At 41.6% G+C, this 23,478-nt stretch overlaps 1 protein-coding gene across 1 annotated transcript in view; it reads left to right on the top strand.

The window, feature by feature from the left end:
- The window catches only part of GPC3 (glypican 3), a 132,144-nt gene that overhangs the window by 49,270 nt on the left and 59,396 nt on the right, over positions 1-23,478 (top strand). Inside the window, exon 3 of the mRNA XM_089537132.1 lies at positions 21,467-22,161. Coding sequence (XP_089393258.1) covers positions 21,467-22,161 — 695 coding nt within the window. The remainder of the gene's footprint in view (positions 1-21,466; positions 22,162-23,478) is intronic.

Genomic DNA, 23,478 nt, shown 5'->3' with positions numbered 1-23,478 from the left:
TTTTGCTAACGGAGCACAAACTCCTTTTACACTCTGAACTCAGTTTGTAGCAACTGAAGTAATCTGAGGATGAAGGTGGAAAGCGGGAGGAGGAAGGAGAAACCAGGACATTTTAAATGCAACAGAAAAAGTGGGAAGACAGAGTATTAATCAGGATTATCTATGTCAAACCAGGACAGTTTGAAGGTAACTGATAGTCAACACTGTTGTGGGTGGTCAAGGAAAAAAGACAGACTGCCTTGACATTTGATACAAAGATTTCTGAGCCATATGGAGGTTTGGAGAGATCTCTGGACTCATCGATTCCCTTTCATATTGTAGGCTCTGGCTATTCAGAGTGGTTTCAGAAGAAGAAACACTATTGATAGTAGAAATGAAAATACATTTCGGGGGGGGGGGGGGCAAAAAAGCCTGCAGGTAGCTGCCATCTGTTCTGAAACACTTTATACGGCTCTGTTTCCAACGCAATTTAATTTTGATGGATTTGTGTGTGTGTCTACATTTTCTGGCTGGTTATTTAAATCCCTCTCCCTTACGGATCTCTCTCTCTCTCTCTCTATGTTTAAGAAATTTAACTAAGTAACTGTGGTTAAACTTAACCCTGCAACTTACCTTGGGATAACTCCTGCGCAATTACGTTCCAGGGGCTTTTAGCGCCATGTATAAATTCTGGCGAATTAGTGGAGCCATAAAAAGATGAGGGCTGGAAGGAGCCGAGATCTCTCTTCTCACCTCTGGGAATTAAAATATTCTCTTTGTGAAGCTGCACATTATAAGGGTCACTGGCTTGCGGGTGTCCATTAAGAGCGGCTGGATGCAACAGCTGGAAGAGGTATAGGAGACCCATTTCCCATAAGGGAGAGACCTACATGTACAATTTACTGAAAACCTCCCTCATTAAAAGAGGACGCTAATGCCAGAATGCACTCCGAAGAGGAACGTTGCCTGTAAATTTTCCATACGGAGGTGGACATTTGCTCATGGGTGGCGCTTCATGCGAAGTATTGATTCCAGTAATGGATCGCGAGCTCATTATATATATATAATATACCCATCAAGTTTAAAAGGGTTTATTTTTTTTTCACTAACTACAGCAAAAATGCAAAGTAGGGGGATGGAAAGGGCCTTATTTTTTTTAAAGCTGTAAAAGCACATTGATGCCACTTTTCACCACTAATGACTGCAAAAGCAAAATTGAAACGTCGTTCTTAAAGACCCAAAGGAGCGAAGTTAAAAACTTGCACTCATGTTGTTGTTGTTGTTATGTGCCTTTAAATCAGTTCTGACTTACAGTGATGCTATCTTAGGGTTTTCTTTGAGTGTTGGATTACGACTCTGGAGACCAGGGTTCGAGTCTCAGCTCCTTGGCCAAGTCACTTTCTCTCTCAGCCCCAGAGGGAGGCAAAAATAACAACAACAGCAACAGAAACAATTTGCACACAACGACAACAACAATTTATTCGGAGGAGGATTGCTTTCATTTTAGGCTGAGCGAGTGCAACTTGCCCCAGGTTGAAATTTGAAACTATCTAGGACTCATTAACTGACAGCGAATGCTTTCGCCTAACTTTGGTTGGATAGCCAAATAAATGGAGCAGTGAATCTGTTCTAGGTTTTAAAGGCACTATGCAACATGCTGTACTCCACTTGCTCCAAATAGGATCAATACTTTAGAAAGATCTTTTATACTTCAGGTTAAAACCCAGAGTAGATGGACTGATCCACTGACATTAGACCCATCAGCTGGATGGATGAAGTTTTTGTACCTTCATTGGAAGTCTGTGCATTTTGCTAGTTCCTTGTTGAGATAAGGCTCTCTTAGAAGGCAAAATAATATAAAATACACCCCATTGTTTCCACTGATGTGCCGCTGATCAGAAAATACATAGGATCCTCTAAATGTCATAATCGCTTTCCTAAGCAATATTTCTAAACGTCAAGCTAATGTGGTTAAGAGAGCAATGGGAATTGCAACAACTCAGTGTGAGCTCCACTTACATCTGCTTCCATGAAGACGTTGGAAATAGTTTTGGACAGGCTTAGCGGGGAATCTGTTTAAGAGTGCTGGCTTTTTTAAATGAAAGGAGTAAAATTATTTATTGCCCGCTCTCTCTGGATTGTAATCCTTTTGCTAGACAAAGCTAGGAAACAAAACGACGCCTAAAATACTACCTGAGAGGGAAAACGCCTTTATAAATTGAAAATGATAATTTCTTTAAAGACAAAGCCAGGAAACAAAATGAATATTATCTGAGAGGGAAAACGCTTTTATATATTGAAAATAATAATGCAAACTTATTTTTATAGTGTATTTGTGTGTGTGTGGAGATATAGCTGCAAGATGTGATTCTGGCCATTAGTTGGCTTTTAAAAATATTGTCTTCTGACATTGAAGACGCTTTGGAAATTTGAAATGTGGTGCTGGAGGAGAATTCTGCGGATACCCTGGACTTGGACTCTCATGAGAGACCAAGATGACAAAACTAAGACTGTTGTACTTTGGACATATCATAAGAAGACATAACCCACTGGAAAAGGCAGTAATGCTTGGCAAGGTAGAAGGGAGCAGGAAAATAAGAAGACTGGATGAAAAGGTGGACAGACTCAGTCAAGGAAATCATAGCTGTCAGAGTTTGCAAGACCTGAGGAGGACCGTTGATAACAGAGGTCTCACATTTGCTGACCCACCATAAGTCCAAGCCAATTTGACAGCACTAACAACAACAACAGCAACAACAGCAACAGCTGTTGTTCTGAATCAAGTATATCAGGGTGGTCAACTCAACTCATTTGGGGGAGAGGTCTATGGATACCTGGACAGTCAAAAAGACACATGAATGGGTCCTAGAGCAAATCAAGCCAAGATGACTAAACTGAGATTGCCATATTTTGGACATAGTATGAGAAGACATGATTCACTGGAAAAGACAATAATTCTTGGCAAAGTAGAAGGCAATATGGAAAGAGGGAGACCACGTTACAGATGGTTTGATGCAATTAAGGAAGCCACGTCTTTGATGTTGACATCTGTCTGGTTTTTGGAACAACTCACCTGCCTCTCGTCCTTTGATCCTTGTTTTACTACTTGATTTGCGTTGGATTTGGAGGGTGGACAAGGGGAATCATGCATCACCTTCTGGTAAAATTGGAATTGGACTTTGTAAGACCTGAGCAGTGTCTCTCATTCATAGGATCTCCATAAGATGAAGTCAACTTGATGACAATGAACAACAAAAGCTGAAGGTGTCTCAGTTCTAGCTAACCAAATGGAAGTTAAACTGTTGATATAAGATGTCTCAGGTAACAGCTCTTTTTAGGTATAGGTCCTAAAAAGTCGCCTTTTTGCAGGTGCAGTCCTGTTTTTGTTAAATGCAAAGAAAGCAGCGGCTGTTCTCGTCACGTTATTGCAAATATTCTTGTAAAATAATTTCCATTGAGAGCTTTGAATGTGTTTGAGTATAGCAGTTCAAAGTGCTAAATCAGATGACAGTATTTAGAGCGCACATTTCTGAAAAAATGTTTCTTGTTCTGAGCATGTATTGCTATGTTGGTCTGTTGGAGCACAATGAAGTGCTCTATGGCAACTTAAAGATGATCCAGTCTGAATGGACAGATGCCAAAGAAAAGACTAACAAAATGAACAAATCGTCCTGTTGGCTTGGACTTTGGCATCTGTCTGGTTTTGGAACGACTCACTTGCCGCTTGTCTCTTGATCCATGTTTTGCTACTTGAGCTGTGTTGGATTTTGAAGGTGGAAAAGCAGTGCTTTTTGGTAAAATTGGAATTGGATGGACAGGTTGCTTCTGGAACTTGATGGTCTGACTTGACAGATTCAAACATGATGGCAAAATAGAAATGCACTCGTTCTTTAAAGAGCGCACAAGAATGAATTTATGAAAAGGAGTGATTGTTCTTTTTCTTGGAGGAAAAAGTGCACAGTTTCTCTATACCCTTTTAATTATTATTATTTTTTACCCTTTTGTGGTCAGGTTTTGTTAAAGACAAGTTAAAATGGTGTGGAAGTAACGTCTTCTTCACTTAGCTCCTTGGAGCCCAGCCATGGGTGAATAAAAGGTTTCGCTAGCGCATTATATTTCTTCAGTATAATTGCACTAAAAGGGCACTGTGACATATTGCGCAGACTGTAATGAGCTATAAACAAGGAGAAAGGGGAGCGGGGAAGGTGGAAGGGACTTACCAAGACCTCTAACAAAGGACCTTTTTGAAAACACACACAAAGACACAGACACACACATTGAACCGTCTTTCCTTCGTTCCTTGAGTTTTTCAGAGTTTAGAAAGGTGTCTGAGGTGTAGGTCTTGCATTAGTTCAAAGTAGCATCAAGGTCCACTGACAGAGTTATGTTCTGCTTCCCCTACGCTTCGAAAGCAACAATGTACAGCAAATGCACGTTGGAGACCAAAAATGTATTTTGGCCTCCAATCCACATTTGGTGCAGAAATGTGTATTGCCAGCGAGTATTGCTCTACATCAGTGGTCCCCAAACTGTGCTCTTTAAGGGATTTTGGACTTCAGCTCCTAGAATCCCAGACTATTGGCCAACGTGGCTGAGGCTTCTGGGACCTGAAGTCCAAATCTCAAAGGGCACAGTTTGGGGACCACTGCTGTACATGATGACAACCATAACCATCGTGTAGAGCAATGCTCATTTGCAGTGCACATTTGCACACTGCTCTCTGGAAGTTAAAGCACTTTGGGGAACTCTGCTTCTGCTACCATCTTCTGGCTATGATGGTTGCATGCGCCTGATGTGGTAAGTTTCTTGTGGGCACTTTTGAGACTAAATGCAAGTAGTTGCAGCATAAGACTTTGTACATTTGGGCTGCATCTACACTTGAAGCATTAATACAGTTTGACACCGCTTTAGCTGCCATGGCTGAATACCATGAAATCCTGGGATTTCTGGTTTTACAGGCCTTCGCTGCCAAAGACTGCTGGTGTCTCAGAAAACTACAAATCTTAGGATTCTATAGGATGGAGCCATGGCAGTTAAAGTGGTCTCAAGCTGCATTATTTCTATAGTGTAAATGCACCTCAGTCTACTTCCTCAGATGTTCAATTATTGTAAGTCAAAGCCACCCACTTACCTTGAAATCCTTCCCCCAAAGGTTTTTTGTACCACTCCTAGAAATCCCTTCGGCTCTCATATTCTGTCTGGCGAGCTTCTGGAGGAAATTTGGCGAAGTGGACATTTGCTTCCTGGCTTTATCATTTACATTATTTATCATTCAAAATTATTTATCGTTCAGAAATCATTTCCACTGTAGAAATAATGCATCTGTGAAAGTTAGTTGTTCCTTTCCATTAAAAATGCTCAAAGTGGCTTGCAACCACAGTTCAGACAACAGAAGGTAAGCAAGATTAAAAATGCATACCCACGCGAGATCAAAGACGAAAAGGATCAAGAGGCAGAGACGGAAATGAAAAATTCAGAAGAAAACTCACATTCCCGTCAATTTGAAACAGCCAGCGATTCTGCAGGTTAAATAATAATAATAATATAATAATATCCAGAGACATAGCCACATTAGTATGGTATATTAGTTATGCCAGTACTGCAGCCACAATGTTGTAAGTGCGATCCCAGGGCTCCAAGGTCCACTCAGCTTTCCATCCTTTCGTATGTTGGTAAAATGAGTCCTCAGCTTGTTGAGGGCAATATGCTTATACAGTCAGCCCTCCTTATGCATGGATTTTTTATACACAGATTCAAGCATACACAGTTTGAAAATGTTCAAAGAAAGTATACATTTCAAATATCAAACCTTGATTTTCAATTTTTTATAATGGATACCATTTTGCTATGTCATTGTATTTAATGGGACTTGAGCATACACGGATTTTATTATCCGAGGGGGATCTTGGAATCAAACCCCAGCGGATAACAAGGGTTCTCTTTACAGTGGAGCCTTGCCTTACGCGAGGATCTGTTCCAGGCCCTCTTGTGTAAGGCAAATACCGCGTAAGCTCAAGCCCCATTCAATAGAATGGGGTTTGTGCTTGTGGCGGTGTGGCGCATGCGTGCCAGTCAATCAATAGCAGCATGGCTTCTGCGTAAACTGGAAGCCACATATGGTGCGCCCACATATGGAGTGGGTGCGCTGTACATTCCGCTTTGGGAGTGTTTAAGTGCACTGATATAGAAATGCGCTTGCTATTGCTATTGACAATGTAGCAGCTTTGAGGTTAACTGCAGCAAAGAAGTTGTAGCATGAGCTGTGGTAGTCTTGGTCTTCTACTGCATCTGAAAAAGTCAACCAAGTCTATGAAAGCTTATCATACTAACTGAAGTTATTTTCTGAAAGTTCTTAGAAAGCCTGCAAGGTCTGTGGGGAGCCTTCTTGAAGGGCTGATGATGTGATTTCTGCTAGGATGATAGCACCCTAGAAGATGTTGCATCATGCGTGTTTCCTAGAGGCTTTTGCGAGCACTGTCAGAAAAACTATGCATATCTGACATGGCTTGGGTTGTGGCTTTCAGTAAGTGATGATACCAGCAATGAGTAACATGAGACTTCTTGGAGCTGGGAAGGAGGAATGTTTGGAGACCATCATTGCTTTGGAAAAAAGAGAACGTTTTAGGTGGTTGTTCCTATTTAAAAAGGGGTGAATGACAAATTTTATGTTGCATTGTAATATGTTCCTTTCATATTGCACTGATGGCAAGATGTGGAAAGGATCCTAGGTTGCAGGGCTTTACTTTGGGTCAAAGAGGTCTGGGGGGGATTTCCCTCCCTGTATTTATTTCAACTGCAGGGTTGCAAAAACAGCCCTGGGAGGTGGCATGCAACCTACAGGTTGCATTTTGTTTACCATGGTATTTAATATGCATATATAGATTGTGTATAAAATGCACACAAGGGCTCACTAAGGCTGCATGCCAGTCTTCTAGAAATCTGGCCCACTTCGAGGTCACTTCTTGCAAATTCTTGAGTTGTGACAGTTGCAAAAGCCCCGGGGGAAATGTGTGAGTCAGCCTTGTCTGCCTGTTGTAATTTTAAGCCCCTCTGATTATATTTCCCTCGGCTTGAATGTTACATATCCCCGCCGTATGTCCCCAGTAATTGAAAGGGATATTGGGCAAATCTGATCTGTCTCGATTTGACTTATGCCGTCCTTATCTCAGCCTTTGTGTCATTAAGAAAAAAATTGGTATCGATCTGGGCCTATCCGACTAGATTGGGTTGCAATTTTTCTTCCTGGCGGAATGGGGTATGAATCAATAAAAAAGGCAGCTGCTTCCAGACTCCAGCCCCACGATCGGGTCCTATCATTTATATATTGTAAATCCAATGATGGCTGATCAAATCAGGGCTTCCAGTGTTGCAAACGGACATGATTGAAATGTCAATAAAAAAAGATTTTGCAGTAAGCAAAGGCGAGCCAACAGCAGGCTACAAAATGAAAGCCTATGCTAAAATATGGGTGTATTGGTGTGTCCTTTCTTTTTGCGTTGACAGGAAGAAAAGGTAACCAGCAAATGAATAGCCTCTCTTGAATCAACAAATCTAAGGGAACTAAATTTCCATGGCTTGGGTTGGGATCTCCGCTTATTCCACCATAATGACACCAAAGTTGCCACTGTTCTTGAAAAACCCATGCAAGGAGGGCTAAGGAGTTGGGACGCCAAACCTTTGGCTCTATATTTCTACTGTCCGACTCCAGCTCTTTCATAAACGGCAGATGTTTATTAATGAAGATCCGACTGTATATATAACTAAGTAACCGATAGAGAATACAGGTTATTGTTTTCTGCCATTTAAAACTGCCATCATCCCTCTTTTTCTGTTCACTTGGTTCACTTGGCATTGTTTTAATGGTGCTTAGGCCAGTAGAATTGGTTTTGTGACAAAACATTATGTACCACTAGCAGAAATTAACTTTTCTACTTGTTTTCTGATAATGTAATTCCAGGGCTTGAGAAAGTTGCTCATTTAGACAATGTCCTCCAGAATCCCTTTTACTAGTTGGAGGATACTGAGCAGCTTTTCCAAACTCTGGCATCTCCTTCCAAACTTTCTCTGCCTCTTCTTGCACTTCTGCAGGAAAAGGGAAGTGAAAAATGTAGAAACTTTGAACTTGATATTCTGCATAAACATTTAAGCATGCCACATTGAGTCATACTTATGCTGACAGTTTCTTTTTATCAGAGCCTTTTTAAAAATCTTCCCCCTGACAGCTAAATCCACTGACTTATTTCGAATGTGAATGTAGCTTTCCAATTCGGTAAGATAAATCTTTGAAAGGAAGCGCTGTCTTTCCAGCATCTTAGTCTCTGTTGAAGGAACCTGGGAAGATGGTATGTATATATCCTCAAATTTGATTATACTAAATTTAAAAAAAAAAAAGAATTTTGGATGACAAGAATGAGTTTATACGTGACTTTATACTTAGGCTGAGATCCCATATTGCTTCATATAATGTAATGTAAATATCCACCAGAAGACACTGAATACCACTATCAACATATGGTGATCAATAGTTAATGAGCATGGGTGACACAGTTATGATGCACTTGCGGTGTGCGATGCTCAAAGACAATGAACATAGACAGTGTGGGTTCACATTTATTCTGTTTGCTTTACAACATGTGCCACAATTCCACAGGTGTAACTCTGCTTATGGTGGCATCAACTTGATACGACGACCGTTACACATTGTGCAAAATAAACATAAAAACCATTCTGCATACATGGCACAACATATGTCTTCACAGGTCACTAACAGGATGCCAGGATCAACCTCCAAAACAAGGAGAGCTTACAGAGCGTATGTTTGTAACGTATGAATTACATTAGTGAATTCATCGTTGCATTTCCTTGAGATTTCCTTATTGAACCAGAAAGGAAAGACTACATGTTACAGGTCATTCAAAATATTCTGCACATTTTGTGTAAACAGAGAGAAACGATGCAGTAAACCTGCCCTAGATTATAGCCTTTTTCCATTCTTGATGTTGGCGCCTGTTGACTTAAACATCAATGGGATGGTTTTGCATAGCTTTCCCAAAGGACCTGTTTGATGGTATTTTGAGTGCCATGTTCAGCACTTTAGACAGCTACTAAAACCTGAAGTAATTGACCTGGTAGTCACCAGCCACTACTGGTTCCATAGTTGCAAAACATCTGGTCCCTACTAAGAGCATGAGGATATCTCCTCCCATCATCCACAAGCAATACTTACAGCTGGGGTGGGGACCTTTGGGCCCTAGTGCCAAATGTGGCCCTCCTTGGATCCCAGTCTGGATTTCCAATGACGCCTCTTTTCTCATGGCAGCATCTTATAGGGATTGGGGGCCATTTGTGTAGTTTTGCTGTATGACTACATGGTCTTACTGAATACAAAGGAGACCAGTAACTCTAGGCTACAAATCCGTGACTACAATACTGAATGCTAGCCATAATTTTTTTGTGCAACCCCCCCCCAAAAAAAACAACGACAACAACAACTGTTTTTCAAACTGGGAACAAATAATTATCAACATTTTTTCCATCTCTCTTATCTGTTTTGTTTGAGACTCCCCTCAGATCAGTATGCGTAACCTTCAGACCCTTTTCCTAGCCTCCAGCTGAGTTTTAAAGTCTCCCAAAAGAAAGTAGAAGTTGTGTGACTCTGACAGAAAGACTTTGTGGCTTTGAGCTTTCCTGGTTTTTAAGTCCTTTGGAACTTCATCCCTTTTGGATCTCAAAGGCAAGGTTCTCTGCTTTTTTCTTTCAAAGGTAATATTTTTGATACGACTCAAAATACGCTTGCAGATCCTCATTATCTGATACGATTCTGAAATCCAAAGAGAATATAAAATATTCATCCAGTATATGTATACGCAAGATGTAGAAAATGTAAGGTGTATAATATGGAATTATTAATCAACTGGAGAACTGCTTTATGTTTGCTTGCCTTGGCCTTCTTAATTGGCAGCCCCTCTTTCAGCTTCTGCAGAAATCTAATTATCTTTTTCTTTTAATTCCCAATAGTTTTGATTAACACATATTAACTGGAAATCGGTTTGAGAGGCATGTAGTGCATTAATAGCGTGTCGCAGTTTCACGAGTTTGCAATCCTGTTTCCCACTAATAGAACTTGAACAAAATCAGATAGTAGTTGAAATTGTTCCACTAAATCTCTTAATTCCAGCGGCTGGCATTCTGCTTGAGACTTAAGGCCCAAACAGACAGGCCAAAATAAAGCTGCTTTGGGTCACTTTGGAGGTATACTATTTAAATGACACATGCATTTTAAGAGGCCAGAAGCTGTGCCAAAGCTGCGCTCCAGTCCTTAGGACTGGAGCATGGCTTTGGCGTGGCTTCCGGCCTTTTAAGATGCATGCAACATTTAAACAGCATACCTCCAAAGTGACCCAAAGCAGCTTTATTGTGCCCTGTTTGGGCCCTTAGTCTTTGTAAATGACTTTACTTGTGTGCAAGATTGAATTGAGCAGTTTCGCGTGGTCCATATTCATCTAGGAACTGGTGTAATGTTTCAGTGTGCAGGCATCTGCTACGCAATGGTGGAGTGACTGATGTGCCATGCCCCAATGCTCAGTGCGCATGATGCACATTGAGGCACTCCCTGATCTCGGCCTCAGAGGGAGCGATCAGGCAGACCAGCAACATCTTGGACTGCCTGAAGGAAGAGGCCCCTCCCTCCTCAATTGTCATCTCGGCCTCAGAGGGAGCGATCAGGCAGACCAGCAACATCTTGGACTGCCTGAAGGAAGAGGCCCCTCCCTCCTCAACTGTCATCTCGGCCTCAGAGGGAGCGATCAGGCAGACCAGCAACATCTTGGACTGCCTGAAGGAAGAGGCCCCTCCCTCCTCAACTGTCATCTCGGCCTCAGAGGGAGCGATCAGGCAGACCCAGCAACATCTTGGACTGCCTGAAGGAAGAGGCCACTCCCTCCTCAACTGTCATCTCGGCCTCAGAGGGAGCGATCAGGCAGACCCAGCAACATCTTGGACTGCCTGAAGGAAGAGGCCACTCCCTCCTCAACTGTCATCTCGGCCTCAGAGGGAGTGATCAGGCAGACCAGCAACATCTTGGACTGCCTGAAGGAAGAGGCCCCTCCCTCCTCAACTGTCATCTCGGCCTCAGAGGGAGCGATCAGGCAGACCCAGCAACATCTTGGACTGCCTGAAGGACGAGACTTTTCCCTCCTTTAACTGTATTTTGTATTGTATTACGATTTTACTGTACACCGCTATGATCATCGCGGAATAGCGGTCTATAAATAAAACATATTATTATTATTATTATTATCTGCACACTGGATAGGAAATACTAGAGCACAACAGGGAATGCCTGAATAATGGGGTTTGGAATACTTTAAAGCACCTGTCCCAGATGCTGAATTTATATTGCCACTTGGGTTCAACACCTTGGATGACTCCTTTAAAGCCTTATTACAACCTGAAATGGAGTCATTGCCCCACTGATTTGGGAGCTAATGATTTCTGTTGTTGTTTTAAGTTAAGTATGTCATTTGTGATAATAAAGAAACACTCTTGGATTTTCTAATTAGCTTTCAGCAGAAAACCATAGCACTCATTTGAAACCAAGTCAGAGCTCAAGAAAGTTTATTTTTTGGGGTGAGGATGGGTGGGATAACTGCTCCCAAAATCTCCTAGCTACTAGCTATGCTAGCTTGGGGATTCTGGGATTTACAGTCCAAAAATGAACTTTCCCCAGCTTGGATCAAACGCTGGTTCAAAATAGATTCTAGTTTATATTTTCCCGGGGAGTTCCTACATTCTCTTCATTGCTTTTCAGAAAAATATTTACCTCCCTTTGCTTTTCTGAATTCTTCTAATCTTGCTATAGCATAAAATGGAAGAAGTCAGAATTGTAAAAGAGGCCATGAGTGGAATAAGTTTAATAAAGCTTTGTTGGACTCTTGGCTGCTAGAGTCTTTGGACATATTGGGAGCAATAAGAATTATTTGCAGTGCTGAACGTAATTTGGGGGCTACTCTTTGACTCCTTAAAAATTTGTACTAAAATCCAGAGTGGACTCCCCACCCTTGTTGGTATGGAAGTCTTCAATTGCCACTGGATTTGCTTTTTTATTGGTTGGAAAAGTAACTCTCCGCAGCTTTGGGCAACACACCGGCTGATATTAGCTCCCCAAATGTTGCAGTTAGAGTAGCAAAACTCCTGAGTCCAAACATTTTAATACCAGAGATGAATATTTAACAGGCTCCAATAATGTATTCTCCATTGGTTTTTGCATGCAAATGTTATGAAATATGTATTCTTGGTGCTGCAAGGATTATATCTCAAGCCTACTTTTGATAACATGTTTACGCCTTCTGACTGCTTTCCTTATTCCAGTGCACCTTGTTATAATTTATTTATAAATCGCACATTCTCTTGATCTTAAAACCTGGCACTTGCAGGCTTCTACCAAGTTGCATATCCATTAACAGAGGATATGTTGTTTGCCTCTGTAATCTTGGCAAAAATGTATTAGACATATCGTGTCCTCTTCCTTGGAGAAAGTCAATGTGCATTTTTAATTTCCTGAAAAACTCTTTCTGAATGTTGAGGAACCCCGATGCTTTTGCTCCTTTTAAAAAATAACGGGAGCCAAGTATGCGCAAAAGAAAGCATGGGACCCAAATACACATCAAGCGAAGAGTGTCTCAATTTTATATTTCCAAATATAGTGGAGGATTTTTGCCCCGGCGAATGAAATTATCCATTAGTACACATCTTCTTAATGTACTTCCAATAAGTGGCGAAAGACATCTGTTTGTCGCAGCACATGACATAGCAGTATACCGCATCTTGCATTTAGCATGCTTTCGTTTGTTGAGTGATCATTGAAAAGTCAAGATGGAATTAATTTGCAATCTGATCGTTGGATGATATATCTCTTAGGAAACCATATTCTGAGAGAGAAAATAATTTAATGATGATGAAATGTATCTTCAGATTATGGCATGAATGATGCTAGTACTCATCGCTAAAGTAGATCATCTGAATTTCATGGTGAGTCAAGACTTATGTAAACCTCAGTGGTTCAATAGGTCTACTCTAGATGGAATTACTGATAGAATTCAGGCCTGCAAAGTCAGCTGTCCACAACCTGGGGCCACTGAGATGTATTGGATCACAGCTCCCATCATCCTCAAATCAGCATAGATCATGCTGGCTGTGGGTAATGGTAGTCCAATATTGGGAAACGCTTGTAGTCTTATGTCAAACAGACGTTGGGTCGCTAAAATGGCTGTGTGTGCAGTCTTTCACAAACATTTTCAAGCTCACAGCATCATCAGCCTTGCTTTGACAAAGAGAACGAACAAACAACAAATGCCTATTGAGTTACTAGTGGCGTGATAAAAAATTCCATTATATTTTGTGCAGAGGAGCAATAAATCTAAACACTTTTGAAGCTTCAAGTGTAAAGATATACCACTGAACACTAAAGTCAGGATTGTCCGTAACATTGTATTTCCCATTGGTGTGTAATGGTTGCGAAAGGTGAACGGTGAGGAAAGCTGATCGGAAGAGAATCAACTCCTTTGAGAGTTCTGCAAGTACCAAAAAGATCACATAAATGCATCTTAGAGTACAACATGAAGCCTGAACTTTCCCTAAAAGCCGACTCAATGGAGGTTGTCATACTTTGGACATATCATGAGACAATGTGAGCCATTAGAAAAGACCATAATGCTTGGCCAAGTGAAAGGAAAAAATGATGACCACATTGCAGCTGGATAGATAAACTCAACCAAGGAATGCACAGCCTTGACTTTGCAAGACCTGAGTAGGGCTGTTGGTAACTTGGAGGCATCTCTCTCATAGGGTCACCATCCATCAAAGTCGACTTGATGGCAATTAACATGTTTTAAAGCTGCTTTCTGAACTTATGGCCTTCTGGATGTTGTTGGTCTGCACCTCCTAGCATTCCTTACCATTGAGAATGCAGGCTAAGCATGCTGGGAGTTGCAGTCCCACAGCATAAGGAAGACAGCATGATTTCCCACTCCTTCCTGAATTTAGTGCTTAATTCCAATTTAACCGAATTAACCAAGCTCTAGGCCACATCAACAGCTTGTAGTTTGTTGTGGCACTATCACTCTCTGATAGGAAAGGCTAAATGTCTTGCAAAAGTAGTTTGCAGATTTCCATAGCAGTTAAAGTGGTGTCAAACTGGATTATTTCTGCAATGTGGATGCAGCGTCAGGGTGAGGATTCGACTACTGAATGTGTTTTCAGAGAAATTTCTAAAGGAAATGTCACGTTGCATGCTCTTTTTAATAAATACAGTCAGCCCATGGCATACGCAGCTTTTAGCATACGATGAAGCAATGGTACAATTTAATGAATGGTGCGTGCACCGCCTACACGTTGTTTTCAATGGGGCGCAAACATAAGTGGTTTTCCCCTTATGCGGGGGGATCTGCAACGGATCCCCTGAGTAAGGGAAGGGTGGATTGTATATGTTTTCATTACATTGTATTTCTTTTAATCACAAGCCACTTTGGGTCCATGGGGAAATTCCATGGCCACAGTGGGGTGACACCAACCCTAGTGAGGCTGCTGGTCCCAGGAATGGAAAAATGACCCCTGTACCCACCAAGGTTGCTCATCCATAAATCCATAAATTGAAACAGCAATGCAAGAACAATTTTTCCCCTCCTTGCCAGGTATTTAAAATGCTTCAGATATTCCCTGCATCTCTCCTCCGATAATTCCAAGCATTTATTAAGAACAGTGGGAGACGGAAACGTCGTCACTAAAACACTCAGGCGAAGGTGAGATCTGATAAGATTGGGAGAGTTAAGCTTTTTAGCCGCAGGTTCTGCTTAATCATACAAAAAGCTACTTTCCAAAACTTTTATTTTAACACAAAGTGTCCTAACTCAGAAGCATTAGGTGTGTGTGTGTGTGTGTGTGTGTGTATAATTGTTAAGTTTTTGCAAAGACTTTTGTTAAATGGGCCGACTGTAGGAAGCTGGGATAAGGGATTTTCTGCAGAGTTTGATCTTTCTAGAAGGAATAAAGCTCAGCAGGCAAAGTCGGTCCCCTGCCCACCCCTTCGGCTTTCAGGTAGGAGATTTGAAGGAATCAAAAAGTTTATCATAGTTTCCAAAGGCAGACTTTGATGCAAATCATCCAGCTGTCCCCGGAGATGATTTATTGGAACTGTTATCACAGATTTTGTTTAATTGGGCTTTAACATTAAAGGATAAACCCAGTGTGTTAGTCCTAACTGCCATAGAAACAATGAAATGCATGGGACTGGTGAGCCACTCCCTATAGAAGTCCCATTGATTTCAAGGGGTCTTTGGGACTAACTTTTTATTTAGCCTTGGGATATAATTCTTCAACAAGTTTCTTCTCCAAGGAAGCAGCAAGGAATTATAACCATTTCCCCCTCCTCATAATTTTTATTTTATTTTCAAACACTGTAAACACTGAAACATAAAACAGGTCCATATAACAACAAAAATTTAACTACTTACACTACATATATATTGTAAGCAAAACAGACATGTATACACATATATACATTATCCATAAATCGAACATAAATCAAACATTCTCTGGAGCAGCAGAAAACAAGCTTGCTCCCTCCTCAATATGATGTCCCTTCAAATACTTAAACAGGGCTATCATGTCACCTCTTCTCCAGGCTAAACATACCCAGCTCCCTAAATCTCTCCTCTTTGGGCTTTATAGTTTCCAGACCCTTCACCATTTTGGACACCCTCCAGCTTATCCACATCCTTCTTGAATTGTGGTGCCCAGATCTGGACACAATATTCCAGGTGAGGTCTAACCAAAGCCAAACAGAGTGGTACTATTACTTTCCTCAATCTAGACAACCTGCTCCTATTGATGCAGGCTAGAATCACATTGGCTTTTTTAGCTGCCACATCACACCGTTGACTCATGTTCAGCTTGTGGTCTACTAAGACTCTTAGATCCCTTTCACAAGTACGGTTGTTGAGCCTGTAGCCTATATTTTAAAAGCATTTTTTTAAAGTTAAGGAATTCTCGATGGGCTCTGCAGCTTGTTCAAAAGGTGAACTGCTCCCCATAGGAACTTCCAGGGGAGGGCATTCCAGACGTTTGAGGGACCAGGAGAAGGATGGCGTGTCTGGAGGAGTTGAGGACTACAATGCAGCCATGGGGGCCCCATGCTGCCCCAGGGCTACGTTTTATCCACCCCTGCTATAGGAAATATCATGAGAAGGACCAGCACCAGTGTTAGTTGGTAGTTGTTTGTGGGCAGTGAATCCATTCCAGGTTTTGGCTAAGTGTAAGGGAGTTCTCCAAGGTGCCGAAACCAGAGTGGATTCATTGCCCCAGCGACTTGGGAACAACCAGCTGCCACTCACCTGTGTTTCAAAATTCAGTCCTGTAATTCAGTCAATCCTGCCTACTCTGTCTTTGTTTGGAAGGACCTGAACACTTCCATTTATCCATTGAATATAGCAAGAGTGGGTCACAAGTGTCAGTGTGTTACTTTTTCTCTGGTACAGTGGTATCTAGCAGAGCCGTTGCATTGATTTTTATATGATCAAGTGGCAGAAGAGGAACATGGACTTAGCGTCACCCGACTAAGGCGACTTTACAGATGAAACGGCTGCGGTGCGTTTTTTAAAAGCTCCCTTTTTCATATTTGCTGTCTGGGTCAAGAAGATTACCAATCTTTTTCTCTCTTTCTTTTTTTCTTTGGCTGTTTGCTTGACAGCTACTGAACCGACTTCAAAAAGGGAATTTGGCAAAGACGACCTTTCATGCAAGGGAAGATGCTACTCCCAACATCCCCAGCGAGCATGGGAGTTGTAGTTCAACAACATTAGGAGCGTTGCAAGATTGCCATCCCTCTTACAGGGCACATTTGTCCCTATGGGATAGTTTTGTAGCATGTCCAAGTTTTCTCCTTGGTGTTCCACTCTGATGGGAGAAATGGCTTTGGCTGAAATTCACCTTTATGCCTTTTTAAACCAGTTGTTTGCTTCAGGAAGCATACATTTTGGTCCGAAAGGCAGGCAGAGCAGGTTCTGGCGGGCACTAAAACTTGCAATCCATGCTCAGCGTGGCCGAGAGCGCCCTTTTTTGATTTATCATCACGACCCGAGCAATTTGCCAGCTGTGCATTTTTCAGGAAAGGGCTAATAAATTTTAAGCCTGAAATAAATGAAAAGGGACCTCCACCAAATAGATAGATTCCGGTCTTTAAAATATGGCCTGGCTATATGGGAGCATTTAAATCATCGCTTTCTGTAAATGTTGTACACGAAATGGATCAGGGTACTTTACGCCGATGAAAAATTCATTATTTGCCTTTTGAAGACGCAGGCGCCTCTATTTAATTTTAAAAGTCTATTATTTAAGATGAGCAGCAGACCACAGAGCATCTGGGAGCTAAAATACTGAAGTTGTGTTTATTAAATCTATTAGGAGGGGATTAGTAGCCATAAATCTGTTTACTCTCTGCTTTCGTGTGACGATGCAAGTCGGGGAGCAGCTTTTATCAAATTATGGGTGTCCTCTCCCATCAATATATGCAATAAGAGGATGGACATCTTCCCTGTAGAGGGAAGAATTTGTTCTCACAATTAGTTTGTGCAATGGATGAGCCTTGTGCCCATTTTTATGGATTTTTCACAGGGAAAAAGTCGTTGGTAGAAATGCGTAGATTGAGATCTTAGATGTTAGGCTACATGGAAGTGTTTGGAATCATGAGCAAAAGGCCCATTTCTGTAAAAAGGAAGCTGTATTAGAATGCATTACGTATTTCGGAGAGTGAAAATGGTGCCAATTCCTTTATTGTTGGGTGCCTCCAAGTTATTTCTAACTTAAGGTGATCTTTTCATAGAGTTTTCTTGGCATGTTTCTTCAGAGCTGGTTTGCCATTGCCATCCTCTGAGGCTGAGAGAGTGTGACTTGCCCAAGGCCACCCAGTGGGTTTTTATGCTTGCGCACAGAATTAAACCATGATCTCCAGAGTCATAGTCCAATGCTCAAACCACTAAACCATGCTGGCTTTCCTACTGGCGATAGGTCTGCGGCTGCAGCTGCATTGGAAAATTAATGCAGTTTGATACCACTTTGACTGCCGTGGCTCAATGATGTGGAATCCTGGGATTTGTAGTTTGTCGTGGCACCAGAGCTCTCTGACAGAGAAGGTGTAACATAGCTCACAAAACTACAAATTACAGAATCCCATAGCATCAAGTTAAAGCGGTGTCAAATTTCCACCTGGAATTTTGCTGCCTTGAGCCTCAATTTTGGGAGAAAGGCATGATATAATATAGATGTGACCTATCTGGATTCTGATCAAATAATGAGATAGATAAAATAAAGGGCATGCAATAAACAGAATAACGTTAGCCTGTTTATTGCATGCCCTGAAAGCTTTGTCTTGCGACTTGTGTCCCGTTGTTTAGCGCAATGCAATTAAAAGTGCAAGTTCTTTCTCATGCAGGAAATAGTCAAAATGAATCAAGTCTCCCTCCCTCCCTCCCAGCCTGCCTCTCCCTCTTTGCTCTTTGTAGCAATGTATGTTAATTAGACATCAGAAAAGCTACATAAAGTTTTATGCCGCCGTCATGTACGGTGCTAAATTATCTTGGGTGGCATCCATTAATTAAAGAAAAGTTCTACAAGGAATTGGGTTTATTTTCCCCTTCCCCTCCCTCTTTAAATAAAGGCATCACTTCGGTTCCAAGATGGCTCTCTTCAATTAGCTGAGGATGACCGAGGAATGGATTGTTGGTTTCCTTGAAGTCATTTTGGTGATCTTAAAGTGAACCCTATCACTGGGTTTTTCTTGACAAGATTCATTCAGAGGGGGATTTGCCATTGTCTTCTTAGGCTGAGAGAATGTGGCTTGCCCATGGTGACCCATGGCTTGCAATATATATATATATATATATATATATATATATATATATCCTTTTCCACTCGAAATGTGGAAACATTACACTTTTGAATGGCAGTGATCAGATTCCTAGTCATGCTAGCTGGGGGATGCGAGGAGCTGTGATCCCCCAAAAGGAAATTTCCCATATTCTGGTCTAGTGCTGGCCATCATCCCAGGCATCACTTTAGATCGCCACTTTAAAGGAGCTATCCAAGGAGCTATTTTCACAGGAGGGTTTAATGCAGGTGAGATTTCATGGGGGCCAAATCAGTTTTGGGGCAGCATATATGGGATAAAGAACTACAAAATCACTGGTGCCAAGTTAGAAGAATCCCACTACTGGCCAACGCAGTGGCATCTTTTGTTTGTCCTAAGTATCTCACGCTTTTAATAGTTCCTAAATTCAGACCGACATACCTTCACCGCAGCAGGGACGTAGCTGGGGTGGGTGGGGTCTTGGGGTCTGAACCCCCCCCTTCCATTAGAAAAATGAATGGTGTGTGCTGCTGTGCCACCGCACCCAAGCCCCATTATAATGGTGGCACTTAGTCTGGACCCCCCCTTCCTAAAATCCTAGCTACGTCCCTGACCGCAGCATGCCTAAATGTGCTTTAGAAAGAGAAAAGAAGAAATATCCAAGATGCTGAATGCAGTGGGATGCTGCAATTGAGCACTTTGGATAGTTCCTTTAACATGTGAACCAAAACCTGGAGTGAAGCCACTACCTGGACTATTCTTACACTGCATTTCTCACTGGCTTTGGTCCCTTTCCTTGGTGAGATCTGTCTCCAGGACTAAGCATGACTTTCCTGCTCAAGTGCTAAAATGATAATTTCTGCCGGCATAAAGATGAACCCGTGAAAAGAGAAGAGGGATTCACAGACCTGACGCAGACAAGTATTATATTCTTTTTAATGCTAAATACCCACGTTGCTTCTGGGCATCTTACCTCTCCTGGGCACTATTAATAGAGCAATGAAAGAGACACAAATGGCGCCATGGTTCACAGGTCGCTGACCCTGTTTGGCATAACAGCTTTCAAGTGCGCCGGCCTGGGAATGCACCAGAGGGAAGGGGAAATGGATGAGCGTGCCTGGAAAATTATGCACATGAAATATTAAAATATATATGTATTAAAGTTTTAAAGCTGTAATGTTTCAGGTCGGCCACTCGGGCTCCCGTTATAAGTGAGCAGGGATTGAGTTACAGGGGGCTTTACCTCGGGGTTTCCGGACGCAGGCGGAGTGACAAATTAAGTCACTTTGGGAAGATTTAAAAGATACTGCCTGCAGTTCACGGTGGATACTCCTTTTCCCGTAATGAAGTTTGTTGTTAAATGAGAACACATCACAACCCCAAAAAACACAGGTATATTGAGTCTCAGATACTTGAAATTTCACACTGCCTTTTTGCATCAAGATCATAACTGGAAAGAACTTTCGAAAGCCAAGATTGAGAATCAAATTGGGAAGGTTAGATAGAGACATTACGAGCATATGCCAATCAGTCCTATACATGGCTGGGAGTTTAGAATAGGACAATGAGGCTGCTTTCTTGTTGATCCTGTTGTTTCTAACTCCACTCTTCCACCCATTTTCTTCTACATTTGCTCTGACCATAACCACTCAGCAGGACCACTTCTGGTTGGGATCAGTCCAATTGTCTGGCAAAGAACTTTTTATCTCACTGGGCTTTTGGTTGCTGAGGGCAAGGGTTTAGTATTGGAGTGAGTTGTACTTTCTCCTTCCCTGTCATCTTTTGATTAATATGCTTGATGTTTTAATATAATGCTCTGTTTAATTGTCTTTCAAGTATCATTAGCCAGCATCCTGTTGGTGATGTATTGGTTATGCATTTTGTCCTACCATATTATTAGCCAGCATCCTATTGGTGATGTATTGGTTATGCATTTTGTCCTACAATATTATTAGCCAGCATCCTATTGGTGATGAATTGGTTACGTATTTTGTCTTTAAATATTATTAGCCAGCATCCTGCTGGTGACATATTGGTTATATATTTTGTCTTTCAATATTGTTAGCCAGCATCCTATTGGTGATGTATTTCATCCTTCACTATTATTAGGCAGCATCCTGTTCGTGATGTACTGGTGATGTGTTTGGTCTTTCAGTATTATTAGCCAGCATCCTATTGGTGACATATTGGTTATGTATCTTGTCTTTTAGTATTATTAGCCAGCATCCTGTTGGTGACGTGTTGGTTATGTATTGTAAGGTTGTTGTGGATAGAGACACTCAGGACCTCAGTCAGACAGTGGCTGGTTGTCTTTTAGCAGCCTCTGCAGGAAGGAAAAAAGACATCCTCCTGATCTTCCTGAGAGCCTCTTGCAGAGGATTCTGAATACCTCAAGAAACTATACATTCCAGTGTTTCACAGGATGCAGCCATAGGAGTGAAAGTGGTATCAAAGTGCTATGAATGTGTAGTGCGAAGGAGGCCTCTGTCTGCCTCTTTGTCTGTCTATCTCCTTCTCTCCCTTCTCTGGTTGTTTTCTCACAACAGAGTTTATAGACCCACCTCAACTCCATTCTTTTATCTTTTCCAGAAGCCTTTGAAATTGTTGTGCGTCATGCAAGGAACTACACCAACGCCATGTTCAGGAACTACTATCGCAGCATAGCCACCAGAGCGTTTACATTTGTGGGGGAATTTTTTACTGACATCTCTCTGTACATCCTGGGTTCGGACATCAACGTCAATGACATGATCAATGAATTCTTTGACAGCTTGTTCCCGTTAGTCTACTCGCACTTGGTGAACCTGGGCGCCCCCGATCCTTCCGCGGAAACGACGGAGTGCCTGAGGCTGGCCAGGCAAGACCTGAAAGTCTTTGGAAACTTCCCCAAGGTCATGATGACCCAGGTGTCCAAGTCTCTGCAGGTGACGCGGGTCTTCCTCCAGGCGCTCAACCTCGGCATCGAGGTGGTCAACACCACTGACCACTTGAGGTTCAGCAAGGACTGTGGCCGGGCGCTCTTGAAAATGTGGTACTGTTCCCACTGCCAAGACCTCATGATGGCCAAACCTTGCGCCGGGTTCTGTGGCGTTGTGTTGCAGGGGTGTTTGGCCAGCGTGGTGGAGATCGACAGCTACTGGAGGGAATACCTCCGTTCCTTGGAAGGGCTGACAAAAGGCATGCGGGGAATCTATGACATGGAGCATGTGCTTCTCAACCTCTTCTTCTCCATACGGGACGCCATCGCATACATGCAGAAGAACTCTGGGAAGCTGGCAACAACGGTAAGTTCTCCTGCTAGTTCTTTCTTACGGAGTTCCAAGTAGGATTCTGAAATGAAGCCAGATACATATCTTTTAAATATGTTAAACAAAATTCCTCCAACAATTGAACAAAAATACTGGCATATTATGTTATATAACAGCTGCTAGAATGATAATAGCTCAAAATTGGAAAAGTCACCAAACGCCAATGATAGATGATTGGCAATTTAAACTATTGGAAATGATAGAGATGGACAAATTGACCTGTCTCTTGAATCACAAAGACATAAATGCAATAGAAGAAGAATGGCTCCCAGTTAAGGAATTTTGCAAATGAAGATGGTGGTAAAGTGCAGAATGATTAAATGTATGGGGAAATATATATATAACAAACATGTATTAATTATAGAATATGGTTTAGGTAAAATGTTCTAAGAAAACTGTTACAGGTTTTTTTTTACATTTTTACCTCTCTTTTTTCTTAAAAAACTTATTTTTGTTCCTTTTTTAAATGTTGTTATAAAATGTGATTCATGGATGATATGAGATTAGTTACGGAAGAGACTCCGGAAGACCTTTTTTATGTTAGGTTTCTTTTAGGGATTATGTTTGTAATAACCACCTTTTCCCTATAAAACTGAAAAAGTAGGTAGTGATGAAATAGAATACAATATAAAATTATATATATATATATATATATATATATATATATATATATATATATATAAAAACTTTGAGGGTGGTGGGACAGAGAGAAAGCCCTCCCCTGTTGATCTTAAAACTCAAGCTGTTGGTTTGGTCCATAAGGTTCTGTGCGGAATACAGTCATCTATCTGCTTGTCTTTCTGGGTGGGATGTAAAATTGATTCATAACTTTCTCATCTGAGATGAGAAAGGCTGTCAAAAAATTGTCAATTAGCCATGAGATTTTTCAGCTCTTTGTCAGAGTGAAAAGACTAGTGCTTCCCTCCCCATCAGCAGCAAAGCTGAAAAATAATAGTATTATGGGTGGATGTCTTTTGTTGAAAACATCTTCCTCTTGTACAAAAATATATACACTTGTCCCTTCTTATTCGCTAGGGTTAGGGGCACAAGACCCCCATGAGTATGGAAAAACCACAAATAACAAAAACACTCTGTTTTTACCTGAGAGGACACCATTCTAGGAACCTCTAGGTGCTCCAGTGCAACTCTGTGGTCAACATGTGACAGACACTGACCATAGAACTGCGCCGGAGGAGCTACAAAGCCTAGTAGAGTGTTTTCTCTAGGAATCTCTATGTCTTTCAATGCAACTTTGAGTTAAATTTGACCATAGAGTTGCACTGCAGGACCTAG

The sequence above is a fragment of the Sceloporus occidentalis genome, unplaced genomic scaffold, assembly GCF_023333645.1.
Source record: "Sceloporus occidentalis isolate IW3139 unplaced genomic scaffold, rSceOcc1.0.p SCAF_8, whole genome shotgun sequence".
Classification (NCBI taxonomy): domain Eukaryota; kingdom Metazoa; phylum Chordata; class Lepidosauria; order Squamata; family Phrynosomatidae; genus Sceloporus; species Sceloporus occidentalis.
The sequence above is the reverse complement of the archived record's forward strand: the minus strand, read 5'-3'. Positions and strand labels throughout refer to the sequence as shown.